Below are 14,482 nucleotides of genomic sequence, written 5' to 3'. Positions count from 1 at the left end.
TCAGACTGATCAGCCTTATTTCAAGAGAGATACTTTGAAATTAAAATCTAGAAGGGGGAAATCACTAGTATGAAGAAATACAAAAGGCTAACCAGTTGACTACAGTTGTGAGGTTTTGCATGTGTGGTTTGGGGTTTGGGTTTTTTTCCCCCCCCCATTTTCACTCTTCAGTTTGAGCACTTCTGTAAAAACTTGAGTCCTTCTCAGTGGTTCATATTAAAAATCAGCTGAACAGAAACAAAAGCTCGACTGTAAGCATTTAAGATACATTTCCTCAATTAACAAGACAACAATATTTCCTCCTGTCACCTATCATCTTTGAAAAGATTTTCACTCCATTTTTCTTAAGATTGTTCATATTTAACAATCTATTTTTAAGCTTCAAAATTATACTGACTCTTAATTTGCTTTGGAGACTTCCGCCAGTTTTGCCCATCAATACTTTCCTACATGGTGTACTCCAGCTCAGAGGTTAGAACACAGTAAGATTCTGACCAGCCAACTTTTCCCATCCTGTGAGTGTACCTGTAACACAAAAACAACTTCCCCAGGTGCATCAGTCCTCCCTGTAGTGGCATCTCTCCAAAAATAACCTTTTCTAGAAAGGAAGAAACTCTGTCTTTAAAAAGGGACAAAGAACACTGCTGAATCAAAACATAACTCCACGGTTTTATATAAATGAAATTATAATCATGTAAGATTATATACACACTTAATCAAGGCCACTTTGATAAGTCAACTTTTCTAATTAAAACCAGTATTAGAATTCCAATTTTGAGGGGAGATTAGAAATATCAGAAATATGTAGTAGTGTCAGAGGTAACAACCATAAATGAACTGTCAAATAGTATTAAGAAACTGACTTATCTATAATGAACACTGCTTAAAAACATTAATGCATCTTCATGAACTTTTACCAATTTAAAGTTACTTTCACTTTAAGAGTTAACATCACTAGAATCCCTTTATGGAAAATGCATTATGTACAACTAAGTATATCACTCTTGTTACTGATATGTCTGCATATAAACTTCTATAAGGAGTCCTGAGGTACTATGTACCTTGCTTGTACAGACCAGCTTTGTGTACAACAGAACAAAGTAAAACCACCAAACTCTAATCCAACACAAAATTGAAATCCTTGTGAATAATGAAGGATTTTTTTCAGAAAATAACATCCTACACTGGAAAAATGCCTATATGTTTAACTTTTTCCAGTACTGAGGGCCATGCTTAATCAGACATTCAAAATTTATTAGGAATAGTGACTTCATTATCTTATGTTTAAAAATATTTATACTTTGCAACGAAAAGTATGCTATTTTCTGCATTCATCAGTACAAGGTACACTGACATTTGCTTTTAGAAATTGAGTTAATTATGCTTTTAGGTGGTCTGCAAAATTTATATATCCATATCTATTACAGTCAGTTTTTCATGAGTATGTATCATGGTCTCCAAAGCTTTTTGGCTTAAAAAAGGATCCTCTAAACATTTATATGGTAGCAGAATTATTGTATCAACATATCATAGAGTCATTACATCTTACAGCCTATCCAAATTACTCTTAAAATTCCCTATTTTCGGGAATTTATAACTCAGTTGTAAAAAATGTTCCTTGCTAAAACTTTATCAATAGGCTTATAATGCACCAGTAATAATTTTCTCAAATTCAAGCATGCAGAAAAGCATTATTTTTTGCAGTTTTATGCAACAGCTCCATCTAAAAATGACAGTATTATTAATGTATAAAGATGTTTTAGTATGAAAGCAGTTTGTTCATAACAGTTCTTAAATATTCACATTAATTTTATATGGGCTTCTCAGTACAGACTGCAGTTATGAAAGGCTTTTCTTCCTGACAGAAAGGAAGCAAAACTAAAACAAAAAAAAGAATGTGACTCTTGCTTCATATTGTGATTATCTTTGCATTTTCCTCAGTATGCAGCGTGAGCCTGAGACTGTCAGCTGGGTTCAAATATACAAAATTCCCACCCTTGCAACAGTACAGTGGGTGTAGCCACAACCCACACGCTGGAGTTGCCCTGAGTACTGTCTTATCCTTTTTTGGCAAGATGGTGAGGAAAAGCGGCTCCACCTCATCACAGAGCCAACTCCTTCCTCACCCGCCAACTCTCGCATTCATTCTACAGGCGACACAAGTGTGCCAAATCCTGGCTGTTGTCTACAAAGCTGAGCTGCAGTGAAGGTCTGTCTGCATCAAGTGAGTAAAAGGGGGTAGCGGTGAGAGCAGGAACCAGATAAAAAACAAAAAGGTAGATTTCTCTGGCTAAAAGTATTACGCAAGTTGGCTTGAAATTAACATAAGAATGTAAAATCCACCAAAAAATGACTACATTTATTCTGAACAAATGGTTCACACTCCTTACTGCACATAATATTTAATGTACAAATTAGAGACATTACAAACTGAACTTTAAAACCTGTTGCACTTTCCTTTTCCATTTCAGTTTCAAACTCCATTGAACAGGAAATAAACAGTGTGGAAGGAAGGATGACTTCTCACAACATGACATGGATCAGCTACCCAAGCAAGAACTTGGCTTTTATCTCCCCAGAAGAAATCGAAGCCTTCATAGCTTCTCAAAACATCATATCAAGACTTATGCACTGTTACATTGCCTTTTTTGTACCAACAGGATTAATAGCTGGCATATGTATTTTGATCATTTTCATAAAGAATTATTTGCAGCACAGAGTCATAGAAAACTTAGACTTATTTCTTCTACACTTCACCATCAGCAACATTATAATGATTTTTTTATCATTTACTGTCATTAGCAGACCTGACTATTTAAAAGCAACCCACCTCGCCTGTAACGTACTGTCATTTTTTTTCAACTTCAGTTATTTCAACTCTCAGTATGTTTTGATTTTGGTGCTTCTCATACTATTACTCAAGAGATTTCCACCAAGGACTGTTCTCTGCAAAGCAACCCAAAGACCCATATTGTGTGTTGGAATTGTACTTATATATGCCTTCTGTTTGTCACTGACTGAGGCAGTACTGGTTGGCACAGATAACTATCACTTGGAAGCAGACTGCCAGTTAGATCCATTATTTGCATGGCCTGAATATGAGATCACTAAATTCACCTTTGGATTTGGAATCCCATCATTTCTTCAGATACTCTGTTTTACTGTTCTCCTCACTAAAGTAGCACCAGCTGAAGCTCCAGCCTTACAACAGCACATTCGTACTTACCCTGCTGCGTACATTATAAGCATAACAATATTTATATGCCATCTTTTTTATAACATTATGATTCTATTCAGGACAACGTTCAAATTACAGAAGAGCATTGGAACTCCAAAGAATGAGCTTGTGATGAATATTGCTGAAATAGTGTTGTTCTGTGAGAGCTGTGCTAGTTTGGTATTTATACTTTTTTTTCATAAACCATGCAAGGATGAAATACTTAAAGTCATACAGAAGTGCCAAAGAAAAAACACTGCCAACAGTCACCTTGAAATACCAGTAACAACTATGACCCATGAAAGTGGGTCTCAGTAATACTTGCTGTTCTGAAAACATGTCACTCCATTCAACTTTTTAGTTTGTGGGTTTTGGCTTGGTTTTTTACTTCTTCAAAAAAGGACAATTGTTCCTTCTTTAGACCCAAACTTGGACTATCTTACAGCTAGCCATACTGGAAGAAAAAAAGATATTTAGTTCTAGTATTTGCAGTGATCTATGAGAAACCATGTAGAGTCTGGGGTGGTTTGGGTTTTTTTTTCTTAAATATATCTTTTTAAATTGCCTGTTTTCTGCAAGGGTTACTTCAAAGCCAAGTAGAAAGAAAAGTACTGTTGTCATAGGAGTGTGCTTTTGTAACAGTATCAATGCCCTGGCAAAGATGCAAACAAAAACATAGCAGAAAGCAACTTTGAACAAAGGTAAAAATCTGCAGCCAAAGCATTTTCTCAGGTGTGCTTCCTCTTTTGACTTCTTGCCCTACAAACTACTTATTTTTATAACATTGGTAAATTCCAGTAGCAGCAGCAGTGAAGTATGGTTTAAGAGTCAGTTATAATCCTGAAATAGTATGTAATACTATAAGTCTACTGTAACACTTGTTTATATTACATATATACACACATACAAACTGAGCATTTCTTCCATTTTTCCATTTTCCTCTTATACTTTTGTTGGAACCCTTAAGGTTTTTGCCTGAATTCTTGTGCCAAAAAAAAAAAAAAAATCAAATTAATGGAAACGCTGGTCCATAAAGGAAAGCTTCAGGTCCTTTGTGAGGCACTGAACTGGAAAGATCAACAGGATGGCTAATTAAAACTTTGTGCAAGAATGAAGGCTTTTTGTTAATGCACTCTCAGCTTCAACTTTGCATTAAGACTTACAGCAATTATTGATTTAAGCCATTCTTGATGAGTTCATTCAGAAGTATGAAGTCGCATGCCTTGGACAAGTCACATTCAACAATATACTAACTGGAAAAAAAAAAAAAAAAAGAGAAAAGCCAGCCCAGAACAATATAACTGAGGCATGTCTTTAAAAAGGCAAACAAAAGCAGAGCCCCAGTTCCAAACTGAAATCAGGGCTCTGCTGGAGACAAGATAGGAGCATTATACATTTAGATGAGAATTCATGGGTAAATGGCAAAAAATGGGGGAGGGGGAATCAGAATCAGAGAATAGAACAGCTGTGCTATAGGTGTTCAGATGTAGCCCTGCAGAATCAGTAGCCAATGCAGGCTGAGATGTAGGTGCAAAGTTTTAAATGCTTGCTTTGAGCACACTGTTACTGTAACCGAATTTGGCCAGGAGCCATCTTACACATTTGGCTTTGGTTTCAGCTTTTCCTCTCATAGAGGTGGAGTGAATGGAAACAACAGGGAAGGCACAAAATTGTACTAGATCTTGGAAAAAGATACAGGCTTCGATTGAAAAGTTATAAAAATACAGTGATGTGAGGAGGAAGGCTCAAGGGACCTGAAGGGTTCTGAGAAAAGCCATTTTGATGCTTAATATGTGCCTTTGCATGACACCCAGATGCTAATGGAACTGATAGATTTTTTTGCAGTTTGTATGCTTTGGAAGGTCTTCCTGACAGGGTCCAGATTTGCGTGAAGAGCTGGTGCAAATCAGCATGGGCTGCCTAAGACAGAGAAAAGTGAGCACTGATTGATCAAGAGGAACATCTTCTGCAAAACAACAGCCAAGTGCATAATTGGAAGAAGAAAGGACATCTGTTCAATAATAATACAGTATATAGATCTAGTATCCAGATATCTGGATCTAGTCTTAGACATCCAAGTGCTGAAACTTATGGACCATGACTCTGTCACATGCAAATAAAGGGCAATATGTAGTCTTACTAACTATGACCATAAGGACCAACATTTCTGCAAGATGTAAAAATCAACTGGTAAGATGTCTGCTTTGTATTATGTCAGCCTGTTTTCCTGTTCACTTTTGTTCTGCTGCCAGCATGAACAGATGGGTAATTAAAGAACACTACATATAAACAGACCATTAGAGAACCTGGTCAGAAAGGAAATACGTAGATAAGAATCATCTTTTTGAATCCAAGAGCCAACTTCATACTTGTGAAAGGATTTCTCAGCTGGCATCAGAGGTTTGGTTTTGCACCTGAGAAGAGGGAGAATAAACAACATGGACCAATGATCAGCCCTGCAGGAAGAAGTTTGAAGAGATGAGTTGTAAGAGCTGTACGTCAGTGAAAAAGCTGACAGCCTGAGTGAGTGTGTCAGAAGATACAAGCTGTTTATCCCAGTTCAGACAGAATATCATAGTTTCAGCTGTGCCATGGATAAGTAGGTTATTTTCTAGTATGGGAATTATGCACAAAGGATTATACTTTATTCACTGCTTCCATATATTTTATATTTGAGGATGAAAGAATAAATATTTTGTTGTTTCTGAGTTCTGAGTTACTGTTAAAGGTGCCTAGAAGAAAACCTAGTCAGTAAGTGATGGCTTCAGTTAATGTTGGCTTGGACCTGGAAACTGGTCTAATGGTGAGTGAATCACAATAATGTACACCTGTTCAGCACGGGTGGAAGGATGCTTCATGATACTCTCAGCAAGGTACACAGCTAAAGCAGAACCACATCCAAATGTTTCCGAGAAATAAAACCTGTAGGGCCCTACTATCAGATCTAGGATTTGGGAATGAGTACATCTTGTCAAGAATTAACTACTGTGTATAAGTCTCCTGGGTACAGCTTCTGGCTGCCATCTGTGAGATGCAAGTGAATGTCTCTTCCCTGTCCACGGCTACTGTCGTGGGAAAAAACAGTATTTTCTGGATGGCTGGTTATATGGTCATAAAGAAATCTCAATGTACAATGAAGAGACTTTGTAACTGAACAGAAGAAAATAAAGGTAAATAGGAGAGAAGAGGTTGAAAAACACAGAACAATAAGTCAAATGATTATAACTTACAGCAATGCAGAAACGTTTTCTTAAATCATTCTTGATAAAGTTACTTAGAGCTTACATTAAAATTCAGGACAATGAACGGGCAGTCCTAGAGAAAATCTACTTCCATCCAGCTAGAACACGAGGGCAAACACCCCTGTGTGCAAGAGGGGAAGGCACAGGAACAGTCCCCAAAAGGCATTCTAAAATAGTCTGGTATGGGGGAGAAAAGAGCAGCTTTGGCTAAGATTAAAAGTAATAATTTTTAAATTATTAATAATTTGAAGTGTATTTTTAAGAACAAAATACAACCTCCCTGCTCGGAGAGATTTTTTTTCCCCCTGTACTAGCAACAGCTTTGTTGAAGACTTAACTTCCTCCAGGCTTCACCTAGTTTTGAACAGCGTGTTCCAGAAGAAATAGAGCATATATTTTTATAGGCATGCTGTCAAAATTAACTGAAGGAATATACTGGAAAATTCAAAGAAGAATATTTTACTTCTGTACCGGTAATATTCATATCTTTCTAGGACTTTGGCCTGCTTTTGGAAAAACCCTTCCATTCAGTAATAGAAGAGAAATGAGCAGGCTGCTCAAGTTGAAGCATGAATTTCTGAGTTGGTAACATGTTTTGGAGAAGAATGTGTAGAGACTAAGGACTCATCTTTGCTGAAACAGCTGGCTCAAATTTGATCTGATCCCATTGCAAAACAACATCTGAGCTAAAGAGAGACTGGACTTGCACACTTGAATCGTAAATCCAGCTGCTACACCCCTACGTGTATTACTAAGCCTGGCCTTACCTACATCCTGATTTCAAACTTACAGACTCTGAAAGGTCTACAGCATTATTTACCTTGATTTTGAGGTAGTTGCAGAAGATTTGGGGTAGGGTGAAAGCTCAAGCAATTCAGCCAGAATAAGTACTCTATATAATGTTTACACTACGTATGTTGCATGACAAACTGATTCACTAATTGGATAGAATGAAAGAATGCGTTTCACTTCCATGGTACAGGTGTCCAGCAAAGGACTGCCAGACTCAACTACTACAGTAAAAATGATTGATGCTTTGTGAATTTTATTTTTTAATTGCATTCGGATAGAGCCTGAAGTCCTGTGATGAATCATCTTTCACTATACAATATTTTGTGGTCCAATTTTGTAAAATTTTTATATTATTCCCCCAAGAGTTTTTCAATATACACTTTAAGAAAAATCATAAAGTATTTACTAGATAGAATAGTTTGAACAGGTATATGTGTTGTCCCTGCAAAAGAAAAGGCTGAACTTTTAAAAATTATTTTTAGTAAGAAAAATGCATTCTCAGAATTATTTGCAACTGAAAAGCCTGAACACACAAAATACACTCTGTCCAAGGTTTTCTGCAGGCACAGAACAATTAAATCCAACTCAAACTAAATTTGATTATTTGCAAGAAAGGGAAAGTTACTGAGGCTGAACAGGATAAAGTATGAGGGTCCTCTAGAACCGGGTAATGCAGGCAGACAGATGTCATTCAGTGCTTGAAAGGTCAGAGACAGTATCCATGCTAACAGAGGAGAGAGAATTTGGAGGAGTGGATCAATCTACTTGCAAAACTTCATGAACATTACAACAGCATCTGTGTTTTCCCCGGAAATAATTTCTGTAGAGATTCTTATACAAATCTTATTTCTTCTGCATATGGTTATATTACACTGTAAGCATTCCAACACAATTTTAATTTATGCTTCCTTTCCCTTTCATGCAATACAGTACCTTACTTTTTTTCAGCTTTATACACCCTGGCCCTGATCTAATTTCTCCAGGACTCAACAGCTTTGTACCCATTCTGACAGAGTCCAACTTTTACATCCTACAGGGCTTATCCTGCTTATCATCCCACTGGAGAGGCCGCTGTATAGTGGTGGCTCAAGAGCTGTGACACACTGGACCTCTTACGTTGTTCTCTCCTGTACTCACACATCCTACTTTCTTCCTCCTCTGCTGTCACCTTTTTGCAACACAACAGCAGGCACATAGGTTGAAGTCTGCTAAATTACATAGAATATCTTCAATTATACCCCACTTTAAGCCTCTTGGTGCACCCAAATACATTATAGACAATTACACTAGTGTGCATTAAAGACTCTATAGTGTTAGACATGGTTATTGAGATAAAGTGTTTTAGAAGTTGACTACTACAGATTTAAAAATAAACTGCTAGGAAACCTTTAAATGCTGGATTACTGAGGTCTGACATTAGATGAATGCTATCGCACCAGTTGCTTTCATGGATGTTCTCAGCAACAATCAAGATAAGGTACGACAGGCAGAACTGTAATACTTAATACTGTCACAATTGTGACTAAGTGTGGATCATTAAGGCACTCCCTAGAAAGTCCCATGGAATATCAGCAACTGGCAGGGAAAGGGTACAATGGTCAGCAGCTGCTAAAATTAGTTTTAAGCATTTTATGGAATATGGAGGTGACGAACAGTGAGATTAAGATAGATTAATCAGTAACAATCATTTGACTGCATAAACGAAGAGCCTGAAGATGTCATCTGTTTTAGGAAACAGGACTCAGAGGATTCACACGATCATTTCATAAAATATTTAGTGAAATACAGAACTCACTAATTATAATAATACAATATAATACTACTAGATTTGGCCTCTTACACTTCACAGTTCTACTAGCAGGAAAAACAGCTACTTCATGGGTCTTTCAAAAGAGAATTTCCTAACAATTCTGGAAGTATGGCAAAGTGACATATTTCTTATCATTAATGCAAACAAGAAAATTAGCACTCAGAATTATACATTTTAACAGCAAAATCAGCTGATATTCACAGCTAGAAAAACAAGTACAGACAAACCAGCTGATTATCGAATCCAGACCCCCATAATTACAAACAACTAACACCCAGAAGCTAACATTATGCATAAAGTAAAAAAAAAAAATCCTTCTGGCCCTTACAAGATCAGTGAAAGCTCTGAAGGACAGAATTAAGTACAGCAAAACCACATGATCAGCAAACAACAATAAAGACTCTTTATAATCCTGTTCTTTAGGACAGCAAAAAAAATAAGACCTTCAAAGCTGGTATCACAAGATTTTTCTAACATCACAACTATTCCAGTCCTATAATGAAATCATATTTGTACACTTCTCAAAGCAAAACACTTCAGGCTCTCTGCCCTCATAACCCTGTAGAAAGACACTCCAAAAAGCCATTTCACACACAGTGCTAGTCTTCTGCTCAGAAAATCTTTACCAGCACTAATTTGCACAAACTTTCTTTTAAGCTAAATAATAATTTATTCCAAAACTGTTTATGAAAAGCCATCATGTAAGAACATCTTAAAAAACATTTTTAGTAACACTACCAAAATCCTGTGTTCGTACACACGGCACGTTACAAAAAAAAAAAAAAAATCAGCAAATAATATATTTGCTTCAATGGCACTAGAAGAAGTGCCTTCTACTCCCAAAGCCACCTGTGTAAAGAACTTTTGCTTCACTTTTCTACAGATGAGATCTTTTGTAATCTAAAAATACCTGACAGCTGTAATAGATTCAATACAGCCATTATGACATGTTAATTGTTTACTCCACACTTCTGAAACTGTAACATTGTCTTCTTGAAATCCTAAATGCTGAGATCCAATTCATCTTACTCCAGTAGCAGTAGAATGCTGCATCAATGTACAGCATATCCATTAATGGCACTTAACATTCAGGTATCAGATCAATATAGTATAAAAAGCAACTTACACAAATAAAATATTTCTCTTTTATGAAAAAGAAAGGTTTAACTTTCTTTCCGTTCTAAGAATTCTGGCCGCCAGTAGGTGGTGTTTCTGGAAATGTCACGTAGTTTTTTCCCCCCTACAGAGGAAATGCAAAACTCCACCTGCAATACTGGTGTTTTTATGCAAGACTGAGGCTCCACATTCTCTGCAAAATAAGCTTATTTTATCCATGTGATTTGGAGCTGAGCAATTCTAAGAAGTGTGAGGATGACAATGTATACCTGAAAATTTAGATACAAACAGACAAATAGGATCGACTTGAAGGTAGGAAAACAAATTTATATTGTCAGTTTAGCAAATGACCCTTCTCAGCTGCTAGATTTCTCTCGATCACATATTTCTCTTTAGATTGTCCAGAGGCTTTAAAAAATACCACGTATAACAGTACTTATTGCTTTATATCTATGTAAAATATGCTTAGTTACAATTTGCAAATAGATCTCTTAATTATTCATCAGCAGAGCTGTAGGTTTGAAGGGACTATATAATTTGAAAAAATGCTAGAGGCAGAAAGGAAGGTGAAATGAACATTAGGCAAAATAAAACTGACAAATATGAGAGAAAAGATGCTTGACTAGTTCTAGTAAAAAAGAAACCAGCAGAAACAGGGTTAATCTTAGCCTTATAAGGCTGTTCAGCAGCACTTCAACTGCACACAAATTAGAACAACCCTGGGAATCTATAAAGCTTGTTTTATTGCCAAGGACATGCAGCAAGATCTGCATTTTACTGTTGTAATCTATCCTTTATTTAAGACGCTTTAAAACAGAATAGACTTTTATATTATTTTTTTTTTTAACTGCTGAATCGTCAACAGGTGGCATTCACTGCAGCTTTGCCCACCTAAATACAAGTTTTTTACTGTCGCGACAGTCGAAGCTGACACATTAAGCGTGTACCCGAGCAAGAACCAGCCTTCTGTTGTCTGGAGGAAAATCAGCTCTGGAGAAATGGAATTAAGGTAAAATAAAGTGTTTCACAGTACATGGTTACCTGTAATGCTTGTAATTGCTTGGCTTTTGGTGGCCTTTCAGATGTAATTAAAATCTGACCACAGACTGACCTTTTAAAATCAATTGCTTAGACTGTTAACTTATCTTTTATTGTATTTAAAGCAGTTTTACTGTCTTATTCAAAAATAAAAGGAAGTCATAAAAAAGACAACAGTTCACATCTGACTTCCGTAGCTTCTTGAAACAAACACTAAACCTTCTTCAAATAAGTGTAATTTCATATGGATATTTTAGCATAAAGATTTACATTATGAAAATTATTCAAAACATAGCAACAGCTACTGTGCACTTAATGCCTATTTCATTTAAGAAATAAAAGCTTTGGAACCAATATCTTTATTTAAGTATCTGTTACCTACTTCTGATAACTTGGATACATTTAAGCAAACTCAGAGCTATATTTCTAACTGAAAATATTCTAACATTCCTACTCCATTAGTGGTCTGTTCCTTTTTCTCCCCCAAACAGTACATCAGCAGGATTTAAGTCATTAAAATGTGGAAATATGCATGAATTTTACTTGTAAACAATTTAAGTTTTTTAATATGTTTTAGTGTGATTAAAATCAAGGTTTTCATAGTAGGACTAAGATTAAAGCAATTCAAAATATTTAAAATTTAACACAAAATACCCTGGGTTATCAATTTCTTGCTGTTTTTATTAGTTTGGCATGTCTTTTGTTCAGTTGTGTTTTTCTTTTAAATAAACTTCTAGCAATGCTTCAAGTCCATAGCATTCAACATTTATAAGTAAACAAATCAGATAACTGATATTTTCCATTCCTATGCGGAAGTCAGTGCAACATAATTAATCACAAAGAAAAGCAAATTGAGTATAATAATGTTGGTGTAAATCAATATGCTGTTTCTATTACCTTCATTTGTAAAATTTGCCTTTTCCTTCCCACTGAAAGCAGAAGGAACCAACTGCTTTTCATCTGTTGCCTTCTCGTCCACAGGCTCTATTACTTAATAGCCTTACAAGCTAATGATGAAATATATATATTTTTATATATCTATATGTAAAAAAATAAAATTTTTCTTCAGTAGGCTAAACTCACTCATCTGATTTTCTACAGTTCTACATTTCCTAATACCCAAACCCTGAGGGGTACACATAACTTTAACAGATCTGCCCTCACAATATATTCAATACTGAATCCCTGAAGGGTACACAAAATTTTAACAGATCTGTCTTCACAATACATTATCATCTAGAACAAATTTAAATTCTTTTAACTAATCCTTTGCATATATATTCAAACATCATGTCTCCTACAACCTCAGCTGTGTATGTTAGATTAGCAGAAGCATATGGTACATGGTACAATGCTGGAGTATGAGATTAATCGTTTTCCATTTGCAAATTGCAGGTCCAAGGATGTTCCTTGATTATTAAAAGAAAACAAATGGAGATAAAATTCTACTACCTTCCAAACTGCATGAAGAAACACTGTTGATGAAAAGCTTTTATTAAAGAGATCCAAGTACCATAATGGTAAAAAGATTCCTACATGATCTTAAGGCATACAGGAACTGCAAATTCTCTCATTTGCAATGTATATAGCATCCTGTAAAAAAAAATTAAGAAATTTACTATTTGTACTGTTATATTTCAGTCAATTTTAAGTCTAATTCATTTGAGTTCTAAATAATTTTAATTTCCAATATAAAAGTGTACATGTTTTTCCATTCCAATCAAAATGTTTACTATGAACTTAGTTGAAAACAACCCAAAATCTGATTTTTTGGGCACTACCACCAAACTGTGAGAACTAGTACCTTTTCTGCAGATATTTTAACCATGGAAACTTATTCTGCCTCAGTGTCACCTGTTATATGTAACAGCACAACTTTTAACCTAAATGGATCATATTTCTGTAATGAAAGTATATCTTCTAGATTAGCTGATAAATCAGAACACCAACAATATGTTATTGGTCTTTTCTTATCATGTCTTTACACAATATTTCTTTTCCCTATTGGTTTTGTAGGAAACATTCTGATACTGGTTGTCAACATAAGCTTTCGTGAAAAAATGACTATTCCAGACCTTTACTTCATAAATCTTGCAGTAGCTGATCTCATTTTAGTTGCTGATTCGCTCATTGAGGTTTTTAATCTTGATGAAAAATATTATGATATCACTATTATTTGTACCTTTATGTCTTTGTTCCTTCAGATCAACATGTATAGCAGCATTTTCTTTCTGACATGGATGAGTTTTGACAGATACATAGCACTGGCAAAAGTAATGAGGTCCAACATATTTCGCACTATGCAACACGCTAGATTAAGCTGTGGTCTCATATGGATGGCGTCTATTTCTGCAGCACTAGTTCCATTTACAGCTGTGCATTTACAACACACCGGAGAGGTCTATTTTTGTTTTGCAGATGTAAAAGAAATCCAGTGGCTAGAAATAACCTTGGGGTTTATTATCCCCTTTGTGATCATTGGTCTTTGTTACTCATTAATTGTTCGAGTTCTTATAAAAGCACACAAGCATAGGAGTCTTCGTCTGCGGCGACAAAAGGCTCTTCGAATGATTTTTGTTGTTGTCTTGGTTTTCTTTATCTGCTGGCTACCTGAAAACGTCTTCATTAGTGTTCAACTTCTTCAAAAGAAAAGCGAGCCTGGCTCTTCAAGCAGCCCATCCTTCAGACATGATTATCCTTTAACAGGACATATTGTGAACCTAGCAGCTTTTTCTAATAGCTGTTTGAACCCCTTAATTTACAGTTTTCTAGGGGAAACCTTCAGAGACAAACTACGACTGTATATCGAACAGAAAACAAAAATGTCAACATTACATCGCTTTTGTCAGGCTGCCTTAACGTCTGTCATTCCTGACAGTAATGAGCAATCAGAAGTCTGATTTAGTAGTGGTTCTATAAAACACATGACTGTGAAGTTGTGCAAATAGTGAACAAAATGCTTGCTACTAACAGAAAAAAGTGCATTTGTGTGTATATATATAGAGTATCACTCTAGTGAGCATTGAAGGTTTATATTCAAAATGTTTTTATGACAAGACTTTAATGTAGAAGAATGTTTTAGTCAGATTTATATTTAATTATGAACAGGATTATTAAAAGCTGAGCACTGAAGGAGCTTTATTTTGTATTATACATGTATGAATGACAATATAGAGAAAATTTTATCAAGTTAGGAAGACTCTAGATGTAACCTGATTATCAGAGATACTACTTTGCTGGTGTATATAAGGTACTTCCACTGAAATA

At 35.6% G+C, this 14,482-nt stretch overlaps 2 protein-coding genes across 5 annotated transcripts in view; one reads left to right on the top strand and one right to left on the bottom strand.

The window, feature by feature from the left end:
- The window catches only part of CHLSN (cholesin), a 134,684-nt gene that overhangs the window by 104,703 nt on the left and 15,499 nt on the right, over positions 1–14,482 (bottom strand). The window lies entirely within an intron of this gene.
- GPER1 (G protein-coupled estrogen receptor 1) lies at positions 10,358–14,347 on the top strand. The gene is made up of 3 exons (XM_074841365.1): positions 10,358–10,489; positions 11,043–11,186; positions 12,611–14,347. The coding sequence occupies exon 3, from the start codon at positions 13,042–13,044 to the stop codon at positions 14,113–14,115; it is 1,074 nt and encodes a 357-aa protein (XP_074697466.1). The 5' UTR covers positions 10,358–10,489; positions 11,043–11,186; positions 12,611–13,041; the 3' UTR covers positions 14,116–14,347.

This window comes from Strix aluco, chromosome 15 (assembly GCF_031877795.1).
Source record: "Strix aluco isolate bStrAlu1 chromosome 15, bStrAlu1.hap1, whole genome shotgun sequence".
In the NCBI taxonomy this organism is placed as follows: Eukaryota; Metazoa; Chordata; class Aves; order Strigiformes; family Strigidae; genus Strix; species Strix aluco.
This window is presented reverse-complemented; position numbering and strand designations above follow the sequence as displayed.